The sequence below is a fragment of the Thermobia domestica genome, chromosome 15, assembly GCF_964235325.1.
Source record: "Thermobia domestica chromosome 15, izTheDome1.hap1.1, whole genome shotgun sequence".
In the NCBI taxonomy this organism is placed as follows: Eukaryota; Metazoa; Arthropoda; class Insecta; order Zygentoma; family Lepismatidae; genus Thermobia; species Thermobia domestica.
Window position 1 is genome coordinate 162695855 of NC_137468.1, and position 25082 is coordinate 162720936.

Here is a 25082-nt window from a genome sequence, read left to right on the forward strand (position 1 = left end):
GCATACATTGTTTGTTTGCTGGTGCTTGTGTCGAAGCACGGGTTTTGTTCACTAATATGGGATGTTTTCAATATGAGGTTATATATATATATATATATATATATATATATATATATATACACCCACTACCTCAGGTCATTACATATTTAAAACCTATACGTTAAATGGAAACTTACACTACAACATTTACTATTCAATATTACAAATTAAGAATGCTACAGTATTACAAACATCCATAAACATTCAAATTTTAAAGGTCTCTACAACAGTAATAACGCAAATGAAATGGATGTGTCAATGCACATCGGAAATACTTAGCGTCGAATGCTATGGTCATGGTATGACATAATTCAAACAAATAGAAACGAAATTAAAACGGATTGAAATTAACTCTCTGAAGCAGGTTTTACTTCGAAAAAGTGCTTAGATAAGTATCACATCTGATCACATAGATGGTTTACAATAATCGTAAAGAACAACATAACATCATTTACAGCAATCTGATATCTCAACCCGTTCAGGAGATGTTAAAAAAAGTTATACTGGTCAAAGCAGCGTATCCCAGTCTGTAGATGTACTGTACATTACGGTATGTTTCAATTAATTGAGATGAATACAATTAAAAAAACATACAAAAAGAGGTAACAAAAATTGCCAACCAAGGCTAAAAGATATATGTAAAATACATCTCAACATTAAGATCTAAGCTATTAATTCACAAGCAGTACTATTAATTCGTAGTAGTACCTGATACAGAATATTCATCCGAATTCATAAACTAGAGTAGCTGCACGGGGTATGCCCTCCAAAATGGGAACAGTTCTTGATGAGGCAGCAAAGGTTGTCAATTTTATTAGGATCTGTGGTCTTAACAGCCAGTTATTTTCTGCTGTTTGTAATGAAATGAGAAGTGATCAGGAACATTTAATATTACACTCTGAAATTCTCTGACTATCTCAGAGTCAAGTTCTGACGTGGTTGTTTGAGCACTCGTGACAAAGAAACGTGTTTCCTCATTAATTCTAATTTTACACACAATTTGGACGATTTCACATGGCTCTCGCCTCTTGATTATTTGGTGGGCATTTCTAACATCTTGAGTACTTTTAACTCCTGCCTCCAAGGTACATCTGTAACAGAGTTTTCTGTGGAAAACAATATACAGGCATCAATCGAGAAGTTAAATCTGTGATATAATCGTTTGAGGAAATAAAAATTTTATTTCTTTTACACACACAATTATTTCATTGATTTTAGTGAGCAACCCTTTTCTTCTGATAATATTAAAAGTACAATTGAACATCCGTATCACCGAATTGATCAATGGTGTCCCATTTATGTCTATATTTTTCCGATTTATCCTTAAATAAATAAATAAATACACAAATCGATGTAAACTGCCTTTCTAGACTCGCGATATAGACTTCTCTCTGTCGTAGAAAAACAACTTGTCGAGCTGTCTTGTGATTCGACGTTCAAAATGCTGTTTCCATTGTTACTGTTAATGGAGATTGGGTTCTAGTCTAAGGCTGTTTTAACCTGAAATTTCCAGAAGGCCTGGAAGACAAATGCAGTTATTTAACACTACGTATCTGTGCGAGACAACATTTTATAATCTCGTAGATACGAAAAAAAAACATATACATGAACATACATAACTGAAGTCATATCTACGTTTAAAATCATTTAGTTTTGATCTAAACGTACGGAAGTTTGGGGTCTGGATAATATTTAATAGTATCACCCATTACATTGAATAAGTGTTGAGTTCATAATATTAGGCATAAATGGTAGGATTATATTTTTCTGAATATGCCCTTTTACAATAGTATTACATCGTCATAAATAATACATTTAGTGTTATAAAATTGTAATTTATCACTTCATTTTTACGACATGTAAAATACTTTTAAAGAAAATCATTTTTGATTTCAGGAGACCGTGGAGAAATACCAGTTGCTCCAAGGCGTCCGCGACATCAAAAAGATTTGAGAAACACTGGTTTAAAGTAATGTATTTGTGGGAAGTTGCTTTAAAAAATGTTGTTTCCGTCTGTACAACATGTGTCCGTAATGTATAACATAGCAATAGTTTTTGGTAGCTGTTTTTGTTACAACAAGTTCTCGCAATTTCATAATTTGAAGCAGTGTTGCAAACTTTACTAATGTTCATCGAATCTCCGGAACGGGATAAAATAAATTCCTGTAAACGGCATTACGACCTCAGTGTTTATTGTAGACTAGTTATGTGAGTGGATGTGATGCTTATTTAAGTACTTTTTTGAAATAAAACCATTTGAAGAAAGTAAAATGCTCAATTCCTTTGAACTTGGTTCTTACTCGTTAGAAATAGGCCATATCATAGCCATAGTATTCAACACTACGGTACTTCCGATATACACTGACACATCCGTCTTATTTGTGTTGTAACAAGTAGTGCTATTCAGCCGATTCGCAAGAGCCGGTTGTTAAAATACAGGGCTCATTCATTTTGAAAAGGCTATATTTTCGAAAGTATTACACATACACACATGAAAGATATATGAAAAAGAAACACGAACTCACCAAGCTTATACACTCTCTACATATGTTCAATATGTGTCCCTTTGGTGACACGACACACGTCCAGACGATACTCAAGCTCATTCCATACATTTTACAGCATAATCCTGTCAATTGTCTGCACTACAGCACTGATGCATTCTTTGAGCTCGACTATGGATTGCGGTAGTGAGGGTACGTAAACAAGGTCCTTACCGCACCCTCACACGAAGAAGTCGCAGGGCATTACATCAGGGGATATGAGAGGCCAGGGGAAAAAACCTAGGTCATTCTCACCAATACTCCCAATCCAGTGATGCGGAAGTTCATCGTTTAGGTCCTCACGAACTGGGATGTGTCAATGAGGGGGTGCCAAACACTACACAATACAAACTTGGTGAGTTTGTGATTCTTTTCATATATCTTTCATGTGTGTACGTGTAATGCTTTTGAAAATACAACCTTTTCACAAAACGAATTAATCATTTGTGCTAACTCTGCATTTCCAGTTCCCAAAATCGTTTGTTAAACTCAGATGTAACAGTAAATTTTACCCAGTTAATACCCAGGAACAGTAAATTTTAGTTTAATTGCCTTTGTTTTTAGAAATTCTTACAGCTACAGGGTAAAACATATGATTTCTCAGAAGAAGATATAATCGTTTATTTCTTAATCTCAAATGCTCAGCTATCAAAAGTGAAAACTGAGGCCACATGAGTGTAGTGGTGAAGGTTATTTATATTTCAAACGCACACATACCATTATTAATAATTGTCAATCCATTGCTGGATTAAGATCTTTTTAATACTTTTGACAAGCATGTACTTTGAATAGTTCGTTTCCAAAACATTTGCAGTGCTACCTAATATATGAATATATGAATATGTTAGGTTGCCAACATTATTAATCCGGTTGTACTGTGGAGTATATCAAATGAAGTCCCCCTGTCGATATTTACATGTTACAAAATTTTATCGACTTTTATCAATTACTTAAAAGTTACAAGCACATTTCAAAATATATGGTTCATCCTGAATATATAAGCGACTCAGATGAACATAATCGTAAGCGCCACATCCGTTATTAGGTGGATAGAGTTGGGATCGAACCACAAAACAGTATGTAGGTAATTTAGTTTCGAAGGTGTACCTCCAGATGGCAGGGAAAGTTTGTTTGATGTGTGTCACTGCATTAAATTGCGTCGGATGCTGAATATTGTTTTCCAGTTTACTCGAAAGTTAGAAAATGTAACATACAATTATGTTCCCCCAAGCTGCTCATATATAGTAGAGTGGTCCTTATTTTTTTGACTTCCGAGTTTTTATAAATGTCACCCCCTAAAATGGTTTCATATCTGACCGAAGTAATCCATAAGGAAAATTAGCTCAAATAATATTAAATGGTGCCACACGCAATTTCAAATTCTTAATGCATTTACACAGGGGTGCCCACAAGGGGGGGCTATGACGCAAACTGCGTCATTGAAATATTTGGGGGGGGTAAAAATCTATATAAATATGTTTGATGGGGGGGGTAAAATTAATCGAAAAGAAGATTTTTTCATGGAAGAACACCTACGGATAGACAATTGGGGGGGTGCGTCATGGACATAAGGGGGGGTGGGCACCACTGATTTACAGTATACATCATGAGGCAAAGATATCTTGTAAGTTCGGAAACACAATTGTAAGTTAATAAGCAGATATTATGAAAGTAATAACTATTAAATGAGTCAACATTAATTAGAAATAACGTGTATTTGTGGTGAAGAGCTATCCCAAAATGATGCATCAGATGACCTTTTTCCTAGTAAACATTTTGAACTTGAATGGAAGATGGCCTCCACGATGGTACTGTACAGCGATAGATTCAGTTCTACTTCTACTACCCCTATCCAGGGGCAGATCCAGGACCGACTTCTGGGGGGGGGGGGTTGTCATACTGCTACTTAGAGCTACTTTTAAGAGCTTCAAACTCTGGAATGGGTTTTATTTATATATATATATATATATATATATATAAAATAAAAAAGTTTCCTCTACTGGGGGAGCGATCCCTCCCCCCGGATCAGCCACTGCCCCTATCTCAGATACGCTGTCACTCCTTTTAGCTGTTCCAAGGCCGATTTCCAGAAATTTAAGGACCCATATGTCGGGAATCGTAAGTCATAGAGAGATCATATTGGTGTTGATCAATACCTAAAAGGATGGTAAACATTTTGGTAGCAAATAGTAACCGGTGGCCGCTGTCCAACTGGCCAGTGATTTGGCCAATGGCCAGTTATCCAGTGGTCACCAATTAATATCGGTACGAAAATGTTTAACATTCTATTAGGTATTGATTACCACCAATATCATTTCTCTATTACTTACAATTCCCGTGATATTGGCCAAAAATGGCCAATTTCTAGATATTTAAAAAGCCATAGCTCGGGAACCATAAGTTGTAGAGAGATGATATTGATGTTGATCAATACCTAAGAGGATGATAAAAATTTTGGTACCAAATAGTAACCGGTGGCCACTGTCACCAGTTAATAACGGTATCAGAATATTTACTGTCCTCTTAGGTATTGATTAACACCAATATCATCTCTCTAAAACTTACCGTTCCCAAGATACTGGCCAAAAAATATTTTGGATTTCGGGAGATTTAAAGGAGCCATATCTCGTGAATCGTAAGTCATACAGAGATCATATTGGTGTTGACCAATACCTAAGAGGATGGTGAACATTTTGGTACCAAATATTAACCGGTGTGGCCACTGGCCAACTGGCCACCGTTCCCCAGATATTGGCAAATAAAGTTAGAATTTCGGGAGATTTAAGAAGCCATATGTTGGGAACCGTAAGTCATAGATAGGTGATATTTTGGGAGAAAGAGAAGAAGGTGTGGATAAAAAGATTTAATTTTACATGTAGGAAAAATCACAGTTATCCTTCCCGCTCCATCTCTCCATTCTTTTGAAGTTCGTTTTGGCAATGCTCTTGGAGCATTCTCAACTGGTTTATTTATGGAATACAAACTACAGGGTCAATAAGTCAGTCAACAAGAAAACTAACACGATAGCTCATTGTTTCTCCAACAGAGTCATTTAATTTCTACTACTTTCAATACATACAAAAACTATTCGAAAAATTTAGCGTTTAGTTGTAGTAGCAGCATAAATAACCGAAATATTCAATTTACGTTAAAAATCCTTAAATATATATTTATATATGTAATATACAAAATGTGTAATTATCCTAGCAGTACTCAGTAACGTGTATCTGATATAGACCCGAATTTCGTAGTTCTTTTTTTATGTTGTAGATACTTACATAAGGATTAAAGATTTATACATAAAAAAAAAACGAAGTTCAGGGTGGGGCCCTGGCCAATCCAAGACTGCTGCTTAGGACACATTTAATATTATTCAATTGAGCTAATTTCTCTCATTGGTTACTTTGGTCTAATACAGTGGCGGCGATAAGGGCCCCGCAGACCCCGCGGTGCGGGGGGGCCTCGGACCTGAGGGGGCCCCTACAAAGTACGCTCAGTAAGGCATCTTTTACATGCTATTTATAACTTTAATGCATTTTGAAAGCGTTTCTACACAGCATATAACTAATTCTAACAGTTTCACTGAATTAAATAATGAAGTATGATTGTGAATATCAATGTCAGGTTGCTCTTTACAATTTTCCAAGGATTTTATTTTCCTGTGTAACATTTGTATATTATTATGTTAGTCTATTATGCTATATTTTCGTTATCGTGTATCTTAGGCAACAATTACCGTGTATTACAATAAATTATCGTGTTTACCGGAAATATCTAGCAAAAAAACAATTCCAGAAACTGCAACTTGTTAATTGAAGAAGACAGTTGCTTACTGAGTAGTTTGCCGGACTTGACTACTGCCGGACTTGACAGCTGTACCTCACACTTCCTGTCACAACTACTGCAGCAGAGAGGTTCTTCAAAATTAAAAATTATCAATAATTATTTACGGAGCACCATAAGAAAAGGTAGATTGCGTGCGCTTGCCATTTTGAGCATCGAACATGAAAAAAGAAATAAAATGGGTAAAATTATTTACAAATTCTTGCTCCTGAAGAACTAAAGGTTGTTGTATAAACAGTTCTTAAAATTTTTGTATTCCATTCAATTCCAAGTGAAGTATAGGGATAATGATGCTTACAATACCTATCCTTAGTTTTATCATGTGTGTGCCTATACAAGAAGTGTTTCCCTTCCGTTTTATTATAGGCAATGAGAGTACTGTACGCAATTTACACGAGTACACAAAAATATGCTACGTTATTTTTCCTCTGTGTGGAAGGTAGTTACAGTATAATTCCGGATAGCCGAAACCCGAACTATCCGAAATCGCAAATCTAATAAACATGTACTGTACTGCACGGGAATAATCTAGAGGACGGGGACACGCTAGACTGCCTAATCCATATGCTATAAAGATAAACTATTACAGTACTAACTACATATAGATGTAGGGCCGGCCGCGGTGGCCCAGTGGTAGAGCGTTCACGTCTGGTACATGGAGTCTCTGGGTCGATCTCAGCTCGCGAGAAGTGAACTTTGTGGTGGACAAACACCATGTGCGTGGGTTTCCTCGGGCTTCTCCCGTTTCCTCTCTCTTTCTTCATTCCATCATTTCATTCATTTCCCAACATCACCATTTCGTTTAGCCTAGCCGGCATAAGCGTAGGACGTAAAACTCAAAGATTTCATTTCATTTTTACATATAGATGTACTGTAGTCCTAATAATCTTCATTTAACTTACAAAAACTAAAAACTGAAACCACTGGCGTAACAGACCTTAAGTCGTGAGCCGGCCCCAACGCCATATGTTAACGACTGGTGGACCTACGACCACCTGAGTGACGAACAGGTGGTTAGCCCGTTGCGTCACTCTCCCCCAACAGGCACATCACTCTCCAGTTTTCCTCACGACGCTGGACAGACGCCAAAAATTTGGAGTACTCCAGCGGAGGATTGAACCCGGAATCACATGGATATGAATCCAACGCTCTAACCACTAGAAAAAAATGAAATGAAATCTTTAAGTTTTACGTCCCACTGTTATGCCGGTTAGGCTAAAGGAGACGGTAATGATGAGAGATGAATGAAATGGTGGAATGAAGAAAGTGGGAGGAAACGGGAGAACCCCGAGAAAACCCACGAGCACGGTGTTTGTTCACCACAAAGTCCACACGGCGCGAGATGGAATCGAACCACGGACCCCAAGCACCGGAGGTGAACGCTCTACCACTGAGCCACCGCGCCCCTCTAAGCACTAGAGTATAGAGCTCTTTAAGTTTAATAAAGAACGTAAGTGTAGCCTACAAAGAGAGTTTTGAAGTTACATGATCTTCAATACATTTCAGATAAATAAAAAATACTGTAGTATAGGCAAGGTAATAGATGTCCATGACTTAACAAACAAAAAAAATCCCAAATAAGCCTCGTACTTTAGTTCGGTTAACCGTGGTTATGCTGTATTTATTATTATTATTATTATTATTATTATTATTATTATTATTATTATTATTATTATTATTATTATTATTATTATTATTCGTAGTAGTTGCAATCATAGTGCTAATACTGTTAACATTGTAAAATGGTACATTAGTACGCATATAGAAATTGTAAATGAAGTTCGAGTAACACATGGCCTTTTGTTCAGTTTATGCGGGGGGGCCCCGAAGCCGGTATCGCCGCCACTGGTCTAATATGAAATTATTTTAGATAGTGACAAAGACTCGGAAAGCGAATATATATATATATGATTAACCTAACAGGAAATGGTTTTGCATTATATAATGGAAGTCATGAGATGTGACTAAAACGTAGTGTGGGTTTGTGTAAATAAATAAGACGCTGACCAAGGTGGAGGTTCCTATTGAAAATGCCGGCATTAATAAACATTTAACGCATTCTCGAACTAAATTAATACTACACACTATAAACCTACATTACAGAACCAAGTAAAATAATTAATCTAATTGCTAGCATGTGAAACAAACTAACCATTCTTAGAACTCATGAAGAGCAAGACATTGCACCTCTTCCCCCACGTCGCTTTCACATGCTTTGCCTTCTTCTGGTGGTTATTGGGGGACGTCATAACCCAGCAAAGGACTCTCACTTTCTCCTTGAGCTTCCTTGCTATTACATCCTCATCTGGAACAAATACGAAATATTTCAGTTTCATTTAGCTTGAAAAATTACAATTCAATGAATGAATGAAGGAAATATTCATTTCTTCTCAGAGTAATTACACGAAAATCTATATTGACCTGCACTTCATGTATTCTCCCTATACAAACTGAATCAATAATAAACTAACCTTTCAGTAGTAACTAAAGTTGTACACTCATGTCCAAAATTATTGTCGCATGTCTATAAATATGTTGTTGTAGGAATATAATTTGATAACGAATTCGCCCGATATTTCTTATAATGTTAGTATGTGTATAAACGGCAAAGAAATGTATGTGGCAAATTTAATGTCAAAAGAGCAGTAAATAACAATAAAATGAAAATAAAACTCTCTTGTCCATTTAGCAACATTCTGTTTTATTCATTCTAATTTTCGTATTTATAATTCTTGAAATTTACCACAAATATACATTTCCGATTATATACATAGTACCAGTATTAAAAGTACCCTGCAAAATCATTATTAAATTATATTCTTACAAGAAGACAGTTATAGATATGCGACAATCATTTTGGACATGAGTGTACCTACAAAAAAATACTCAGATTATTTCTACCGTGAATGTAACAGCAGAAGATAACAAAGATGTAGTTCTCTGTGCAATGACAAATACTACGGACAGAAATGCACGGATATGATGATTCATTATCAACATAAAATATTTATTTAAAAAAAAAGGTACATAATGCAATTCAATTACTTTTTTTTTCTTTTTCTTTTTGTGCCTTATGGGAGATATTTGATGCATCTAGCAAGAAGCGTACCATATTACGCACAAATAAGCAAAATCTGTTACACTGGATTTAAGTTGGTAAATAAAATATCAAAGATTTCGTATCTAGTTTTGAGTCAATTCAAACATTCTCTAGAATACGTAAATATTTATGAAAATTAAAAGAAGTCATAACAGTTTCAATAACAAAACGCTATCTTCATCAGACCTCAACTGACAGAAATATCTTCATAACATTAAATTAATATTGTTGTATATCAGACAAATTTTGAATCAATTAAATTATATATATTGCCTCTTAGAACTGCCATATTTATTTTTTGTATGAGGAAGGTGCTTGTTCTGTCATCGCCAGATAACTGCGTGATCCGTCTGCCTATTCCTTTTATAAGGTTAATACCTTTTCTGCCCTATGCACCACTGGATTCAATAGCAATAGTTACAAAATGATATTTCTCCGCAAGATTATTGTATTTTCTCCTTTTTTCCGTTTCATTTCGGCTGGCTATATTTCCCACCTGAATCGAAGAAAAGGGGAGATTGGAAGGAGCGAATGTATCTGAACATGTAAAGTCCCAAATTAGCGCTTTACCTCTCTTCCACGGTAACAGAGTCATCCCATCTAGAATATTCTGTTTTCGAGAAGATAAAAAATGAACAGCTCTAACTCCTCCCTGGATACAAGCCTGTTTGATGCTAAGAGCTACGAACGACTAGGAAGCTCACGTGTGTATTGTCAGGAAATAAACACTTCAAGCTTCTACTTTTGTTTTTCAACACTGTAGTTCACTAGCTGTTAATCCAAGTACCTGGTGCTACATGACTACGTTAACGCCGACAATATGATACAACTGAATCCATGACTAAGAACTCCAAATACCAGCGCGCTAACTATTCGTGTACGCAGTGTTAGCTATTCATACTAGCTACAACTGTAAATAAATAACGAACTCTGCCTAAAGATCTAATCACAATGACACGTATTACAGTTCTGAAAATTTATTATTGTCCTCACCTGACACATCGGATAATGTGACTGACGAGCGCAAATAAGTGAATTTTAGTACATAGTTATTGAGTAATAAATTTCAGCACTTCCTTTAAGTATCTTTCATAAGGAGCAGGAATGGATAGGTTAGTATGGATTACGAGCTTCGACTTAACATGGACCATAAAAATTTTCGATACCGTATACAGGTTGGCGACCGACGAACCGCAGGACGTGACATTAAACATTAAATTAAGCAAAGGCTGTCCAATGAACATGGGTCAAAAGCAATGCCATTTGCATGTGAGAGGAAGATTCGAATGCGCCATATAATGCCAAATATCGCATGAACGCGGGAAGATATCGCTTTCGGGACAAAAAGATTAGACAGGAGGTCGCACCAGACAAATGCAATGATGTACAGATGGTAGCGGAACAGTTGCCGTGCAACAGAAATAACCAAGATGGGGAATACATTTATGGATTCTTCATTGACTGTAGGGATTCCTGTCACGTGGAGACCGCTCAACTCCCATCTGTACGTCATGGCATTTGTCTGCTACGATTTCATGTCTAATCTTTTGATCCGACAGCGAATATCTCTGGAATATTCGGTATAGTATCAGTGCATTCAAAGCTTTTAAACGCCTCTCAGGTGGAAATGGTAATGGTTTTGACTTTACTTAATTTAATGTCCTCCACTACCTCCAACAGTTTGTCGGCACATTATATCTTAATTCCTGTACATCTTGGGCCTGATTTTTTTATTGGGTATATTATTCACTATACGTTTGGAAATATTCGACATTATTAATAAAACACCCTGACTAAAGCATTAAATCTATCTTAATAACTCTTGTGTACCAGTTTCGTCAGTGTAACATAGCCTTCATTAGATAACGTGCTGACGAAGGCAATGTAACATAGTCCTTATTAGACAACGTGTCTGACGAAGGCAATGTAACAAACACATAGCCTTCATTACATAAAGTGTGTGACGAAAGCAATGTTACATTGCCGAACTGTTAACACAAGTCTTATTAAGATACATATTTAGTGCGTTGATCAGATTTGTTTTAAGACAGCTATACCGACAGAAGCTTCATGGGCCATCTAAATGTTATAAACTCCATAAGGAAATCGAGTATTAATATAATAAATTACAATTTTAGTATGCCCCATGTTGCTTCCATCAGTACAGTTACATTAGCGTATCTAATCGTTTACATTGAATTATTGTGCCATTTCCTCCAAAAGAAACTTCATAGACCCGATATATATATAGTAGGGATGGCCAATTTCAGAATTTAGAAAATCCCGGATTTCAGAAAAATTTGGAATTTAGAAAAAATCTGGAATTTGAAAAAATTGGAATTTAGAGAAATTCCGGAAATTTTCCGAAATCCGGAAAGTGAATTTCCGAAAATTTTCCGGAATCAGAAACACTTTGGCCATCCCTAACATATATAAAATGAAAAGTAACTGCGGCCGTTGTTAAATCAAAGCTCTTAATACATATAACTGCCTCAACTCTTGCTACTTCTTAATGGGAAACATTCAAATTCGAGTTAAAACGCTCAAATTTACCCAATGATAAAACGAAACAACAACTGAAATACTATGTGTACATTTTTCTTAATTTTTGTTTCGCTCGTTACCGAGTAACCTTCACTATTTAAAAAAAAAAAAAAAAAAAAAAAAAAAAAGCTGAAGTGTAACCTAAAATAAAACGCTCTTAGCAATTAATGACAGCCAGCCAAAGAACATGAACTTCGAAATTCGAACGAATCCTAAGTGTACAAAGCATCTGATGAAGGAGACAAACGATTAACAATAAAAATAACAAAGATAATAATAAAACAAAGAAGCAATTACGAAGATTCGAATTAGAGGGAGCAGAGGTTTTCGGTTATTCAGACAATAAACGGTTTTTAGCACCAACGATGATTTTTCAATCCGAATTTAAAGTGAATATCTTCCTTTTAAACATTTACCTTTAAAAAGAGCACTGTAAAATACAAATTTATAACTAAATCTGTTAATCTACTAAAGCTCAACCTTGATAAGAGATATGATAAAAAAAAAGATTTCTGAAAGATCGTTTGTTGCTTGAACAGAGACGTGTTAAATGAGATTTCGTAAATAATTTATTGCCATATATTATCTTGCAACAGAGAGTATAATTGCTGATTAACGATACAAAAATGAAAATTTAAAAATTCTACTTCTTATTACCTCAAGTTGTATTGTCAGTAACAAACTGACTTAACTAAACTTCATTAGCATATTATAAAAGCCTTATCAAAGCTAATGAAGTTCTTACACATACGACGGCCATCACATCATTTGCAGTATAACTTATTTCAACAATTTCAGGTTTTCAAGTAAGTATTAACTAAGCCCAGATGTCAAATACAGACAATACAGTGTCCATAGTAATATCATAGCATACTGTAGTGACCGCGAGGAGTCGTGAAGCTTGACATAGATTTACTAATTTCACCACCCAACAGAACGCGAGGGTGTGTCCGGTCAACAACCCCTCTCCATGAAATTTTACCAATATCGTCTCTCGTGCTATACGGAGAACATTTTCAAACACTGCAATGTTGTCGGATTGCCGCTAAGTTTCTTTTTGTTGTTATTATTGTTGTTTATATTTTTGCTACTATCATTGTTACAGTTTAATCCGAATAATTCTTACCGTTTGTGTTATATTTCTTTATGTGGTGTTTTTGTTTTCGCTCGTTCACCATATCTTTAAAATTTAGCACGGAGCTGTACATATCTGCTGTTTCACTTTTTTTTTCTCCTCTCATCAAGTGTGCATTCAGATGGCAACTCCACGATTCGTACCGAATTCTTCCGATGAATCACACGTGAGGGAAAGCAGTTCTGTGATTCGTGTAGAGCTCGGCTTCACGAGTTGTCGCGGTCACTATAAACATGCATTATTATTGAGTTTCCTACTGGCTGTATTGTTAGCACACGCGCCTGTGGCGTGGAAGTCCCGGACTCGATTCCCGGTGGAAGCTCATGTTAAGCTCGATGCTGAAAGAAACGTTAAACTTCAAATCAATCAACTATGCTTTTTTAACTACTCTACTACATGAATCAAAAGTATTAAGAGCTTTTTTTCTAAAGAATACTAACTTTTATGAAATTCTTCATCGTGACTATGAAAATGAACGTCTTCTTCTGGTCCTGCAGCGTCTAAGATATCGGAGTGATGATGGGGATCTCCATGGTGACCTTCCACTGATGCCAAATTCCTGCAAATAACGAGTTAAGAATACGAATTATTTCGAATAGATTTTACTGTAATTCAAATACAGGAATAAGCTATACTATTGAAATTCAATTCTTAAACTCAGGGAGTTCCGATGGGAGTCCCTATATCAATATTTTAGACGAGGTGCTATTGGTTTCCATTAAATTATTCAGTTAACTTTACCTGTTATCGTCTCAAATATGCATGTATAAAACTACGTATTCTGCAATATTCTTAACAAGTTCATACACCTATGAGATGCGATTTTTTTTTTTTTTTTACTTTGTTCCCTTCCATTCTCCTTTTTACCAATATATTTGACTTGCAAACACATACTGTTGGACATACTTTCGGACCAAGATTTGGTCGAAGCCGTCCCACCAGAGGGCCGGCTCTACCATATGTTCAACCTCGTACCAGGGCCGGCAAAATCGCTCATAATTATTTTATTTAAAATACTTATTTCTTAGTTAAATTGACTAAGCTGACCTTCTATTTGAAAACTACACTCATAAATCATGTTTAGGTCGCATTAGTTTAAGGTCACATGGACAGTGCTAAAGCAAATGGTCAAACAAATGCCAGCATGAATTGGTTGTTGCTGTCAAATACAAGAACTCAATTCTCGAACAGTAGCAAAGACCTGTTCCATTTAGTTACTTATCACAGTTTTAATATGAAAACTAATATTGTCTTTTCCACAAAGAAGTTTCTTATCATTGAAGGTGGAAACAAGTTGTTTTCTTTTTAATTTTAACAGATGTATAGAAAATCAAGAAATAAAGATATAAGAGTTAGTTGACCTGGAATTGCAAACTAATATATTGAGATTCAAGCCTGATATTGAATTATATATATATTCTTTCTGTGTACCTTCTCTCCCCTTCGTTGTTCATAATGGGGTAGCATACTTAAAATCATGGATTTTAAGATTTGTTCGGCACTACTTTATAACATAGTACGCATCCATGAATTCCTAGAAAAATTATCCTAATGTTAGACATAAACAAATATTAAAATCTTAACATAAATGATCATCTTCGAGTGTTGAATGAGTTTTTTTGCCAAAGAAATTTCCTCGCAAAAATATAAATTGTAAAAGTCAGCTTAGTATGCATAAATATACAGAAATACTAAAAACACAACTATACACTGAGCAAGGCTATGGGATAAAAATATATAAAACAAACACGTAACAATTTCAACACACTAGCTCTGTCATCCGATTTCCAATATTCTCAGGAATGGACGTATGACGAAAACACAGTTAGTGTGTTGAAACTATTACCTGTTCGTGTTTTTATATATTTTTTTTTATCACATAGTCTTACATATAGTGTGTTGTTATGTTTAGTTAGACAATATGTAAACAAGGCCTGATAAAAAAAAAATGAAATGAAATCTTTGAGCTTTACGTCCCACGGATATGCCGGTTAGGCTAAAGGAGACGGTGGTTATGAGAGATGATTGAAATGGTGGAATGAAGAAAGTGGGTGGGAAAACGGGAGAACCCCGGAGAACCCCGAGAAAACCCACGAGTACGGTGTTTGTCCACCATAAAGTTTACTTGGCGGGAGCTGGGATCGAACCCGGGACCCCAAGCACCAGAGGTGAACGCTCTATCACTGAGCCACCGCGCCCCCCTTGATAAAATAAATACACGAATACCTTGCATAAAAAAAAGTTTTGCTCTAACGACGATTTTTATTATTACAAATTGGTAATAGGTCTGACGACTCATTTGAAAAGGAAACCAAATAAATAGCAGATATAGTATGTATATCCGTAGAATTGAATCAAGTAATAGTATTGGCTTGTGATCAATGTTGCCAATTTACCCACTTTATGGCTAAATCCAGAAATATTCACATGGTATTTAGCTAGTAAAAACGTAGTTTAGCTATTATTTAAAATTCTGGCCAGTTCTTCGTTTAAATTTGCACATTTCTAGCCATTTGTTTAAGCGGCAGTTGAATACATTTTCAATCAAAACTTTATGTAATTTATGAATGAAAGCAATATTTTGAATAAAAACAGAATAATGTATTATATACTAAGTAATACTAATAATCCTTCTGCTCGTTGTAGTAGGCCTATTTTACAATCGTCGGACGTCAAACTCGAAGATTTCATTTCATTTCGTTGTAGTACTTACAATCAGGGGCGTTATTTCAGACTTCGCTTGGGGAGAGGGTAAGACACCACCGACATAAGACTTTCACGTTTTGTACTAGTATATTAGTAGACAATGGATTAAAGAATATGTATTTCTCAAACTCTTCGGGGGGAATTTCCCCCTCCTGCCCTCCCTAAATGACACCCCTGTACAACGATATGTTGTATCTTTAACTTTATTCTTTGGGCAAAATGTCTGATCTTGCATATAAAATATGCACTAGCCAGCTGGATTAAAAAGAAGAAAAAAAGAATATATATATATTATAAAATCAATATATCAAATAAATGAATGTGTTGTTGTTATCATCACCAAGACGATATATTTAGTTATTGCTATGGTGACAGAAGTAAGGTTATATATATAATGCAAAATTACCTTCGAAGAATCACAACGTTTATATAAAAAGAAGATACACAATAAACGACATTTTACATTATCTCAATTTAGTGTACTCATTGTGTGGCTCAAACTACGATAAAATAATATCGTTACGGATCAGGTGGCTGACAGTTATACCTGCTTACATTGCTACACCACAATCTATTTTTACGTATCATATTTATCATTCCCTCTTATTACCGTTGCCTCATAGCAAATAGGGATTGTGGAAATTCCACCTTCTCATATCTAATCTTAAACGGCAACTAATCTGTGAATAAATATTTTAAGTGTATGTTTGGTGTGGGTGATATTCTTTTATTCTTGTACTCAGTGGTGTAATGCTAGAATTTTTGGTAGGTATACGTTCGATTGTTTTCAAAGGTATAGAGATAATAGTATACATGAGAACCCCCTGTCTTCCGTGTGCGAGGATACTTCATATTATATATTTATACGTTACCAAATTAAATCACTGCGTTGTCTTCATTATATGTGCTTAACATTCTATTTTTACTTTCTAGAATAAATTTTGTTGATTTCGATTCGAAAAATGTTAAATATTTTTAAATTTATATCATGATGCAGACCAAAATCCTTGTTGCATATAATGTAATGCGCTATAGCATATAAAGTACAAGGGCAAATAGGTACGTTCTTTTTTATTTTCGTATCAGTGGATAAGTAGGCACTTGTTCCGAAGTTGGGCGTCCGTTTTCGCCACGTTTTTTCGCTGTTATCTCCTTTGCACACTTTGTGCAATTTGTTATTAGGTTCATTAATCCGTGTTCTTCACAACTTTTTAAAAGATTTTGCTCGTTATCAACGTATTGCTTCACAAATGTTAAAACTGTTGGTTCATTGCCCTTGTACATTCGCCATGTTGATAACATAAATGCTCTTTTCTTTCCCACAATGCAACTGTTCGGTTACCTTGCGCCAAGTAGTTCCCTCCGCTCGCCGTATAGTCCCATGTTTATAGCCGCTTATATATAACAAATAAACATATTTTTCGTGACTTTTATACATTATCAAGCATACAAACGATCAAATTATCCATATCTTTCCTGTAAATTTTAAAAATTTTGCTGGAAACGGACGCCCAACTCTGGAACTTAACCCGATAAGTAAATGAAAGTGGGTTTGTTACCCCCTTTCTAAGTTCGTAGATACTCAATGAATAATCCCTAAAAGTATGAGCGTCCAGCTTCTTCTGGAACTCAGACGGTCTTACGTATACTATATCCGGTATAGAGTATACGCAACACTCCTTGGCGTATTCGCACCCCAATATAGGCTCATTCTTTCGTAAATTTAAAGTGAGTATACGCTGAACTATAAAAATTTTATGTGGGTATACGCGGTATATCCCCGTATACGCCCCATTACATCCCTGCTTGTACTAGAAACAAAATAGTGCAACCAACATGTAGCCAACAATACCGAATAGATTAGGGTCGAAGGAAAGAATTCAAGACATGTGTGAAGTATAGTTAAGCGTGAAAATATTTGATTTGAGAATAACAGTATGCTGTAGCTTTACAGTAAAACTATGACAAATTCTGGTTGTTTTACTTGTTAAATTCTGTTACGAATTTCAAAAGAGTTTAGACATTTTTTTTTTTTTTTTTTTTTTTTGTTAGACTCCGTGCGTCATTTAGCTATTTTCTGAAGGTACTTATGATATGAAAATCCCTAATCTTCATTTAGTATGCCTGGCTCTTGATGAGACCTCACACAAAGAAGTCACATTTCGGTATCAGTGCGCATAATTACCCCGTAATTTTGAGGCGTGTGTTCAGATACATTACAGAGAGATGGCAATTCTGCTTGGACATGGAGGGCGGTAATGTCCAACTGCTTTAATTTCGTTGACTTACGTGTCTTCTTAGTTAATTTGAATTCAAGTGCTCCTTCCCAGAAACGGTTAAATACTTCTCGAGCACTCTAGTTAATATTATTATTATTAGTATTATTATTAGTATTATTATTAATAATAATAATAACAAGTGTGTCGTGATGTGAGCGTTCAGTAAAGTGTGTCATCAATCAAAAAAGGTTGGAAACCACTACCTTAACATGCGAAAGTAGAATCATTTTTAAACAACCAATATGGCTGAAAATTATAAGTTTAGATGGTGCCAGTGGTCGAAGTGAGACGGTATGCGGTGGTATGCCATACCGCCTTTTTTTTTTTCTCACTGGACAGTAGATGCTAAATACCTTTAATAAGTTCATTTTTATACATAGTAATTGACAAATACAGGGTGCGGCACGTAAAACCGGCCCGTAAAGTGAACACATAAAATGAAATGTAATGTATTGAATATGATTAACTACAACACATAAATGAAATGTAATGCATTGAATATGACTACTCACCTTCACAGCAGGTGCTGAAAGTGTCCTCCGCCCACTTCAACACACATGTGAGCACGATTGAGGAGATTCATATATACCTTTGTCAGTTCTTGTGTTGTAATGCTATTGGTGACATCCTGGATCCTGGTCTTGAGTTCTTCAATTGTGTGTGGATTTGTTTCGTATACTCTTCCCTTTAACAGTCCCCATAAGTAAAAGTCACACGTGGACAAGTCTGGTGACCGAGGAGGCCACAAGCCTTTGCCGATTGTCCTCTCTGGTGTAAACATCTCATGCACAAGGGACAATGATGCAGCTGATGTGTGGCATGTTGCACCGTCCTGCTGAAAGTAACATAACTGACGCTCCTCTTCGGTCAAGTGTGTATAAAACTCCTCCAGGATTCCCATATACACGTCACTGTTCACTGTCGTGCAGACAGATGGTCGTCTGTTCCTGGGAGCATTTTGAACCGATCCTGTACGCCGCCATTTTTCAATCAATTCCTGAATGGTGCTTTTTGCTGGCACAGAACGTCCTGGAAATTTCTCCCGAAACAAATTCTTTGTTTTCACAAAAGATCCAATGAGAATGAACCCTTCAACAATGGCAACACGCTCGGGTATCGAATACGGCATTATCACACACTGACACTCACCCGGCTTAACACGACGAGGTCTTTTTCTCAACTGGTTTCGACAAGTTTCACTGGCTGCGGCTGCACGTGACTGCTGCAGATCACGTAAGTCGACCCGACCTCAACACGCCATCTCTTGGTAGGAAGGTAGATTATTTAAGTGTTGCCAAAAACACAATATACCAGAATATTACGACGAACCGGTTTTACGTGCCGCACCCTGTAGCTTTGCACATAAAAAGATTTTATTTATGTAGAAATAATTTCTAAGTTGACAACACCGACATTTTTGTTATCTTTTTCCTACATTTTGTTTTTTAAATGAGGTGTCTTCAAAGAAGTTCATCTAATTCATAGTTTGATGTGCCATATTGAATTGTTTCTTTCTTATGTACTTGTCTTTTTGCCTTACTGCATATAAATGTCCTGTTTTGAGCATGGGTGGTTCTTCCAATGGTTTGGAATACCCCTCAGTCGAGTGGGGGGTCCGGCAGTTTTCCCGCAAAAAATTGCTAAGATAAAAACACTGTTTTTGAGCATTTTCGTGAATAATTTTCTATAATACAACATAAGGGGGTATATATATTTATTTTCAGAAAGTTGTTGGCGGTGGATGAAAATCTCTCCATGTCCCTCCCTTCCGTAACTACAGAGAAACTCTCGAACGGGTTTTAGTCATTATGTAAACAGAAATGCAAACTTTTAGACAACATACCCTCACTGTATTTCAACATTTAGATAGCCGGTATATCGAGTCAAAATCGAAATAAAACATACCGCCTCTGCCTTTTTTTCACTTCGAACACTGGATGATGCTAACAGTATTTGCATATAATCTTTGGAAATCTAAACTATCACTGAAAAAAATAGATCAAGCTAGAAAATATTTAATAATTAGTAGATACAGATCGAAAAGAGAATTCTACGGATCTTGATTTCTTGTGGTAAATTAAGTCCTGTTAACGTCTTTATGAATCAACAACCTTTATCTTTTTAGCTCAGAGATAAAAGGAAATTTTTTAAAAAAGTGTAGTGCTAGATACATCGGCGCAAATCTGTCTTCAACATTGGGGAGGACGGGTCAGACCTTTCCCATATTATATATATATATATATATATATATATATATATATATATATATATATATATATATATATATATATTAAGCTATGTTCAAAATATTTATGAAGTTGAAAAACAATGCTGTGAAGGATCACGGAAGCAGAATTGTCTTCAGTGGCGTATTTAGGAGGCTATCAGGCTCAAGCTCCCCCGAAATAAATTTGTTAGTTTTTCGCATTCCACGTACAACAATAATCCTTCTTACCATTTCCAAGAATGTCATTGATTTTCCATTTTCTTATGCTCTTTATTCAGAAATAATACTGTATTTGTCAAATTTCATTCCATGTAAGAACTGCGTCCTTTTGTTCTTTCTTTCGTCCTTTCTACTTTCCTGTTTCTTTTTCTTGACGTTACTTTCTTTCATTTTGTCTATCATACTTCATCGACCGTTGTCAGTTGTGATTCAAGTCGACCGTCATCAGTAACACCAAAACTAAGAGGAGCTGATAAGCAAAACTGGTGTTACACATCAACTTTCGCGGATGTCAACATGACAGGAAAATAGTTATTATAACAAAGGAAAAAATATATATCGTTTAGTTATTTTTTTAAAAGGAAATGTTTGAATTAAAGAAAATAAAAACCGGGAAATAATCAGCCCGGGAAATTAGGAAGGCCAAGAGGATGCTTCCTTTTTCTTATATGAATAGAATAGAGGGTTAGATTCACTCCTAATTTTTGTATCATATCATATAAGATTAATCGGTCTGCAATTCTTGCCATTATAACTTCAATTTATGCATAAATTAAAATATATTTAATTCTCAAACTCCGGTGGGCAACTGCCCACTTCCTTCCTTGTGTTGGGCATAGCCCTCGAAACAAAATCCTAAATACGCCATAGGTGTCTTCAACATTGGAAGGTGGGCAGATTTGAGGCTTATTCTAGAGAACGAAGATGAAACTCATATTACGGTAGATGAATCTGATCAACTGTTGTAGAGTATATTATATATTAGGCGATGTAGATGAAGTAGTAGTACATGTCAGTATTACAAATCACTGCCGTGAACACATTCTGAAATCTGAATACATGCATATTTATAATTGGTATGTTTCTAATTAGGCATCCACAAAGATCCACGTTAAAACGGTTTTACAATAATATAAATAATGACTTCCTCAAAACTATGAAGAAATATCAATTATGTATGACGCAACAATACTCTTTGAGCAAAATGATGGTAATAACATTACAGAAATCGTTACAGAAATCTGACGCATGTCGTATATTCTTTAGTTAACAGATGTAACCTTACGATTATGGAGAAAAATATTCCAGCAATTGAATTCTTTTCTTTGCTTACGAAGCATCCTCTCTCAAAAGAAAAATTGGGACACGCGGAAATATGCAGGAACAAACCATGGTTAGAAATAGCAGAGAAGAGAAAACAGGCAAAATTACGTTGGCTACAAAATCCGAATGAAATAACTATACAAAATTTAGTAGACATCACGCGGGAAACTTAAAAACTTTTAGAAGATACGTGATTTTTGAAAGATAAAATTTGGGAACTTGAAGATAATAGTAAAAATAAAAACATTCGGGACATGTATAAAGGGATCAACGAATTTAAGAAAGGCTATCAACCTCGTTCTCATATTAAAGAAAGCTGATGGAACAATTCTCACTGATACAGATAGCATTTTAAATAGATGGAAAGATTTCTTTGACGATTTGCTTAACACGCAGCTAAATACTAATGTGCGTGCAGAAAGGGAGATACTCACCGCAGAACCGTATATTGCAGAATCCAACCGAATAGAATTAGAAATCGCTGTAAGGAAATTAAAGAAACACAAATCTCCGGGTGTAAACGAAATTCCGGCTGAGTTCATTTTAGCTGGAGGCGAAAAATTGTGGAACAAGATACATATTCTCCTTATCTACAACAAAGAAAAATTGCCGCAAGAGTGGAATCAATCAATCATTGTTTCAATCCACAAGAAAAGTGACAAAACTGACTAATAATTATCGAGGCATCTCTCTTCTGTCAACATCCTATAAAATCATTTCAAACATTCTATTAGCATTTGACTCCATACGCAGATGAAATTATTGGAGATTATCAGTGTGGATTTAGACGAAATCCATAAACTATCGACCAAATATTTACTATTCGCCAAATACTCGAAAAGAAGTGAGAATACAATACCCCGGTACATCAACTATTTATTGATTTTATAAAGGCTTACGACTGGGTTAGGAGAGAAAAATTGTACAACGCTCTTACAGAATTTGGAATGCCGAAAAAGCTAATTAGATAAATTAAGGCATGTTTAAATGAATCCAAAAGTAAAGTCTGGGTAGGAAAATTTTTGGCCACGCGCTTTCACGTCGAGAATGGTCTGAAACAAGGAGATACGTTGTCGCCATTATTATTCAACTTTGTCCTGGAATACGCTATAAGGAAAATCAAAGATAATAACCAGGGCCTAGAGCTGAATGGTGTTCAGCAGTTATGCTTACGCTGATGATGTAAATTTAATAGGGGATGACAAGAGAATAACAGAAAGAAATGCAGAGGTCTTATTAAACGCTTGCATGGACACGTGTTTAGAAGTAAATGCAGAGAAAAGTAAATACATGGAAGTGCGTAGGGACCGTAATACGGCAAATTATGGAGGCGTTAAAATATTAAATAATACTTAATTGATAAAGTGGATAGTTTCAAATATCTAGGATCAATATTAACAGACGAAAATCATATTCACGAAGAAATTAAATGTCGACTAAAAACAGGGAATTCGTGTTATTATTCAGTTCAAAATCTCTTGTCATTGCGAATTCTGTCGAGGAATTTGATGCTTAAAATATATAAAACGATAATCATACCTATTGTTCTGTATGGTTTCGAAACATGGTCGCTTACTCTAAGGGAAGAACATAGACTGAAAGTATTTGAGAACAAGATTCTCAGACGAATATTCGGACCCAAGAAGAACAGGAATGGGGAATAGCGGAAACTTCATAACGAGGAACTACATAAAGTATACGGCTTACCAAACATGTTAGGGTCATCAAGTCTAGGAGGCTTAGGTGGGCAGGACATATAGCCAGGATGGAAAAAAGTAGGAACTCTTTCAAAGTGTTAGCAGTAAGACCAATCAGAAAACGACCATTAGGAAGACCTAGGCGCAGATGGGAAGACAATATTAAGATGGATCTCGCAAAAATTGGAATACAAAGTAGAAACTGAATCCAGCTGGCTAATAATAGAAGTCAGTGGAGAGCTTTTGTGAACGCGGCATTGAACCTCCGGGTTCCATAGGCTATCGAGTTAGTTAGCTTACGAAACATGAGTAGATGCCTAGGCTGATACTAGACCTACAAATAGATTAAATGTGCATTTACTGAAAAGATAGGCTCTACTGACATTGACCTATATACTCTTCGTGTGCTAGGGCCTACGGGAGAGGAGGAGATAAGATTTCATATCAGGTTACGTCACGCACAGTCGCACGCTTTCATTTTCATTAAAAATATAAAAGCCAAGAGAAACAAATTTCATCTCACTTTCCTTTGTGGCCAGTGTTGTAAACTATGGACGCTATAATGTCACAAATATCCACATTTTGGAGGTCTCTACAGCAATAATAACGAAAGTGAAATACCTAGTCTTACCATAAATACTGTCTCAATTTTTGAGGGTGGTCGTTCTTCCGTCAAGAGTGGTATCGTGAAGCGTACGTCATTGCTAGGTGAGCTGAAGAAGATAAAGATGTCAGTTACAAGTGTTAAAAGATGGAATGGGGCGAGTATGATAATCGTGTGGCCGTAACAGCGTTGCACAAGGTAGGCAAATCACCAGGGGAGATTTTTAAAACCCTCCAGAGGATGCAAATTAGTATTTTAAAAAATCGTTTACTGCACTATTCAGTGCTTTATTGAGACTGGAACTGTGAAAAATCGCCCGCGACAACGAAGACTACGCACAGTACGAACACCGGAACTTGTGAAAGCAGCGGCGGCGCGTGTTTGACGAAATTTAGTTAGGAAACGGTCAGATATGGCTCGTGAGTTAAAGATATTGAAATTGGCTATGTCTCGTACATTAAACAGTGTCCTGGGACTCCATGTTTACAAACAAGGCGAACTGAAACATCAGAGGCTCATAAAAGCAAAGCCCTTACTTGAGCGTTACGCAGCCAATGGGCACTGTCGAATCCTTTTCACTCACGAAATGATTTCCAGTATTAAGATGACTTTCAATGCCCAAAATGACAGGATACATGGCACATCCTCTAGAGAAGCTTATGAAAAGACTCTAGAGGGGTCAGCATCCTGCCTCAGTCATGGTGTGGTGGGGTGTAAGCTACGAAGACACAACGGAGCTCCGTTCCTGTGAAAACGGGGTCAAAACGCCATCCAAAGTATATCGGGAGACAGTGCTTGAGAGACCAGTCAAGAATCACACCAACACCCTTTTCCATCGACAGAGCTGGAGCTTCGAGCAGAACTCAGTCCCAGCAAACAAGGCATGGGCAACCCAGCACTGGCTGGAGGCAAATGTTCCGGACTTTATTTCCACTTCAGATTGGCCTTTTAAAAGATCGGATCTAAACCCTTTGGACTACAAATTGTGTTCCAAGTTTTAAGAGATGATTTACAAGAAGGACATCCTAATATTGAAAGTTTA

The 25082-nt window shown here is 36.1% G+C and overlaps 1 protein-coding gene across 3 annotated transcripts in view; it reads right to left on the reverse strand.

Moving 5' to 3' along the window:
- The window catches only part of LOC145671329 (glycoprotein-N-acetylgalactosamine 3-beta-galactosyltransferase 1-like), a 301114-nt gene that overhangs the window by 34794 nt on the left and 241238 nt on the right, over positions 1-25082 (reverse strand). For all 3 annotated transcript variants that reach the window (XM_081740334.1, XM_081740335.1, XM_081740336.1), the window contains 2 exons: positions 13645-13763; positions 8578-8730 (listed from right to left, as the gene is read on the reverse strand). In XM_081740334.1, coding sequence (XP_081596460.1) covers positions 8578-8730; positions 13645-13763 — 272 coding nt within the window. The remainder of the gene's footprint in view (positions 1-8577; positions 8731-13644; positions 13764-25082) is intronic.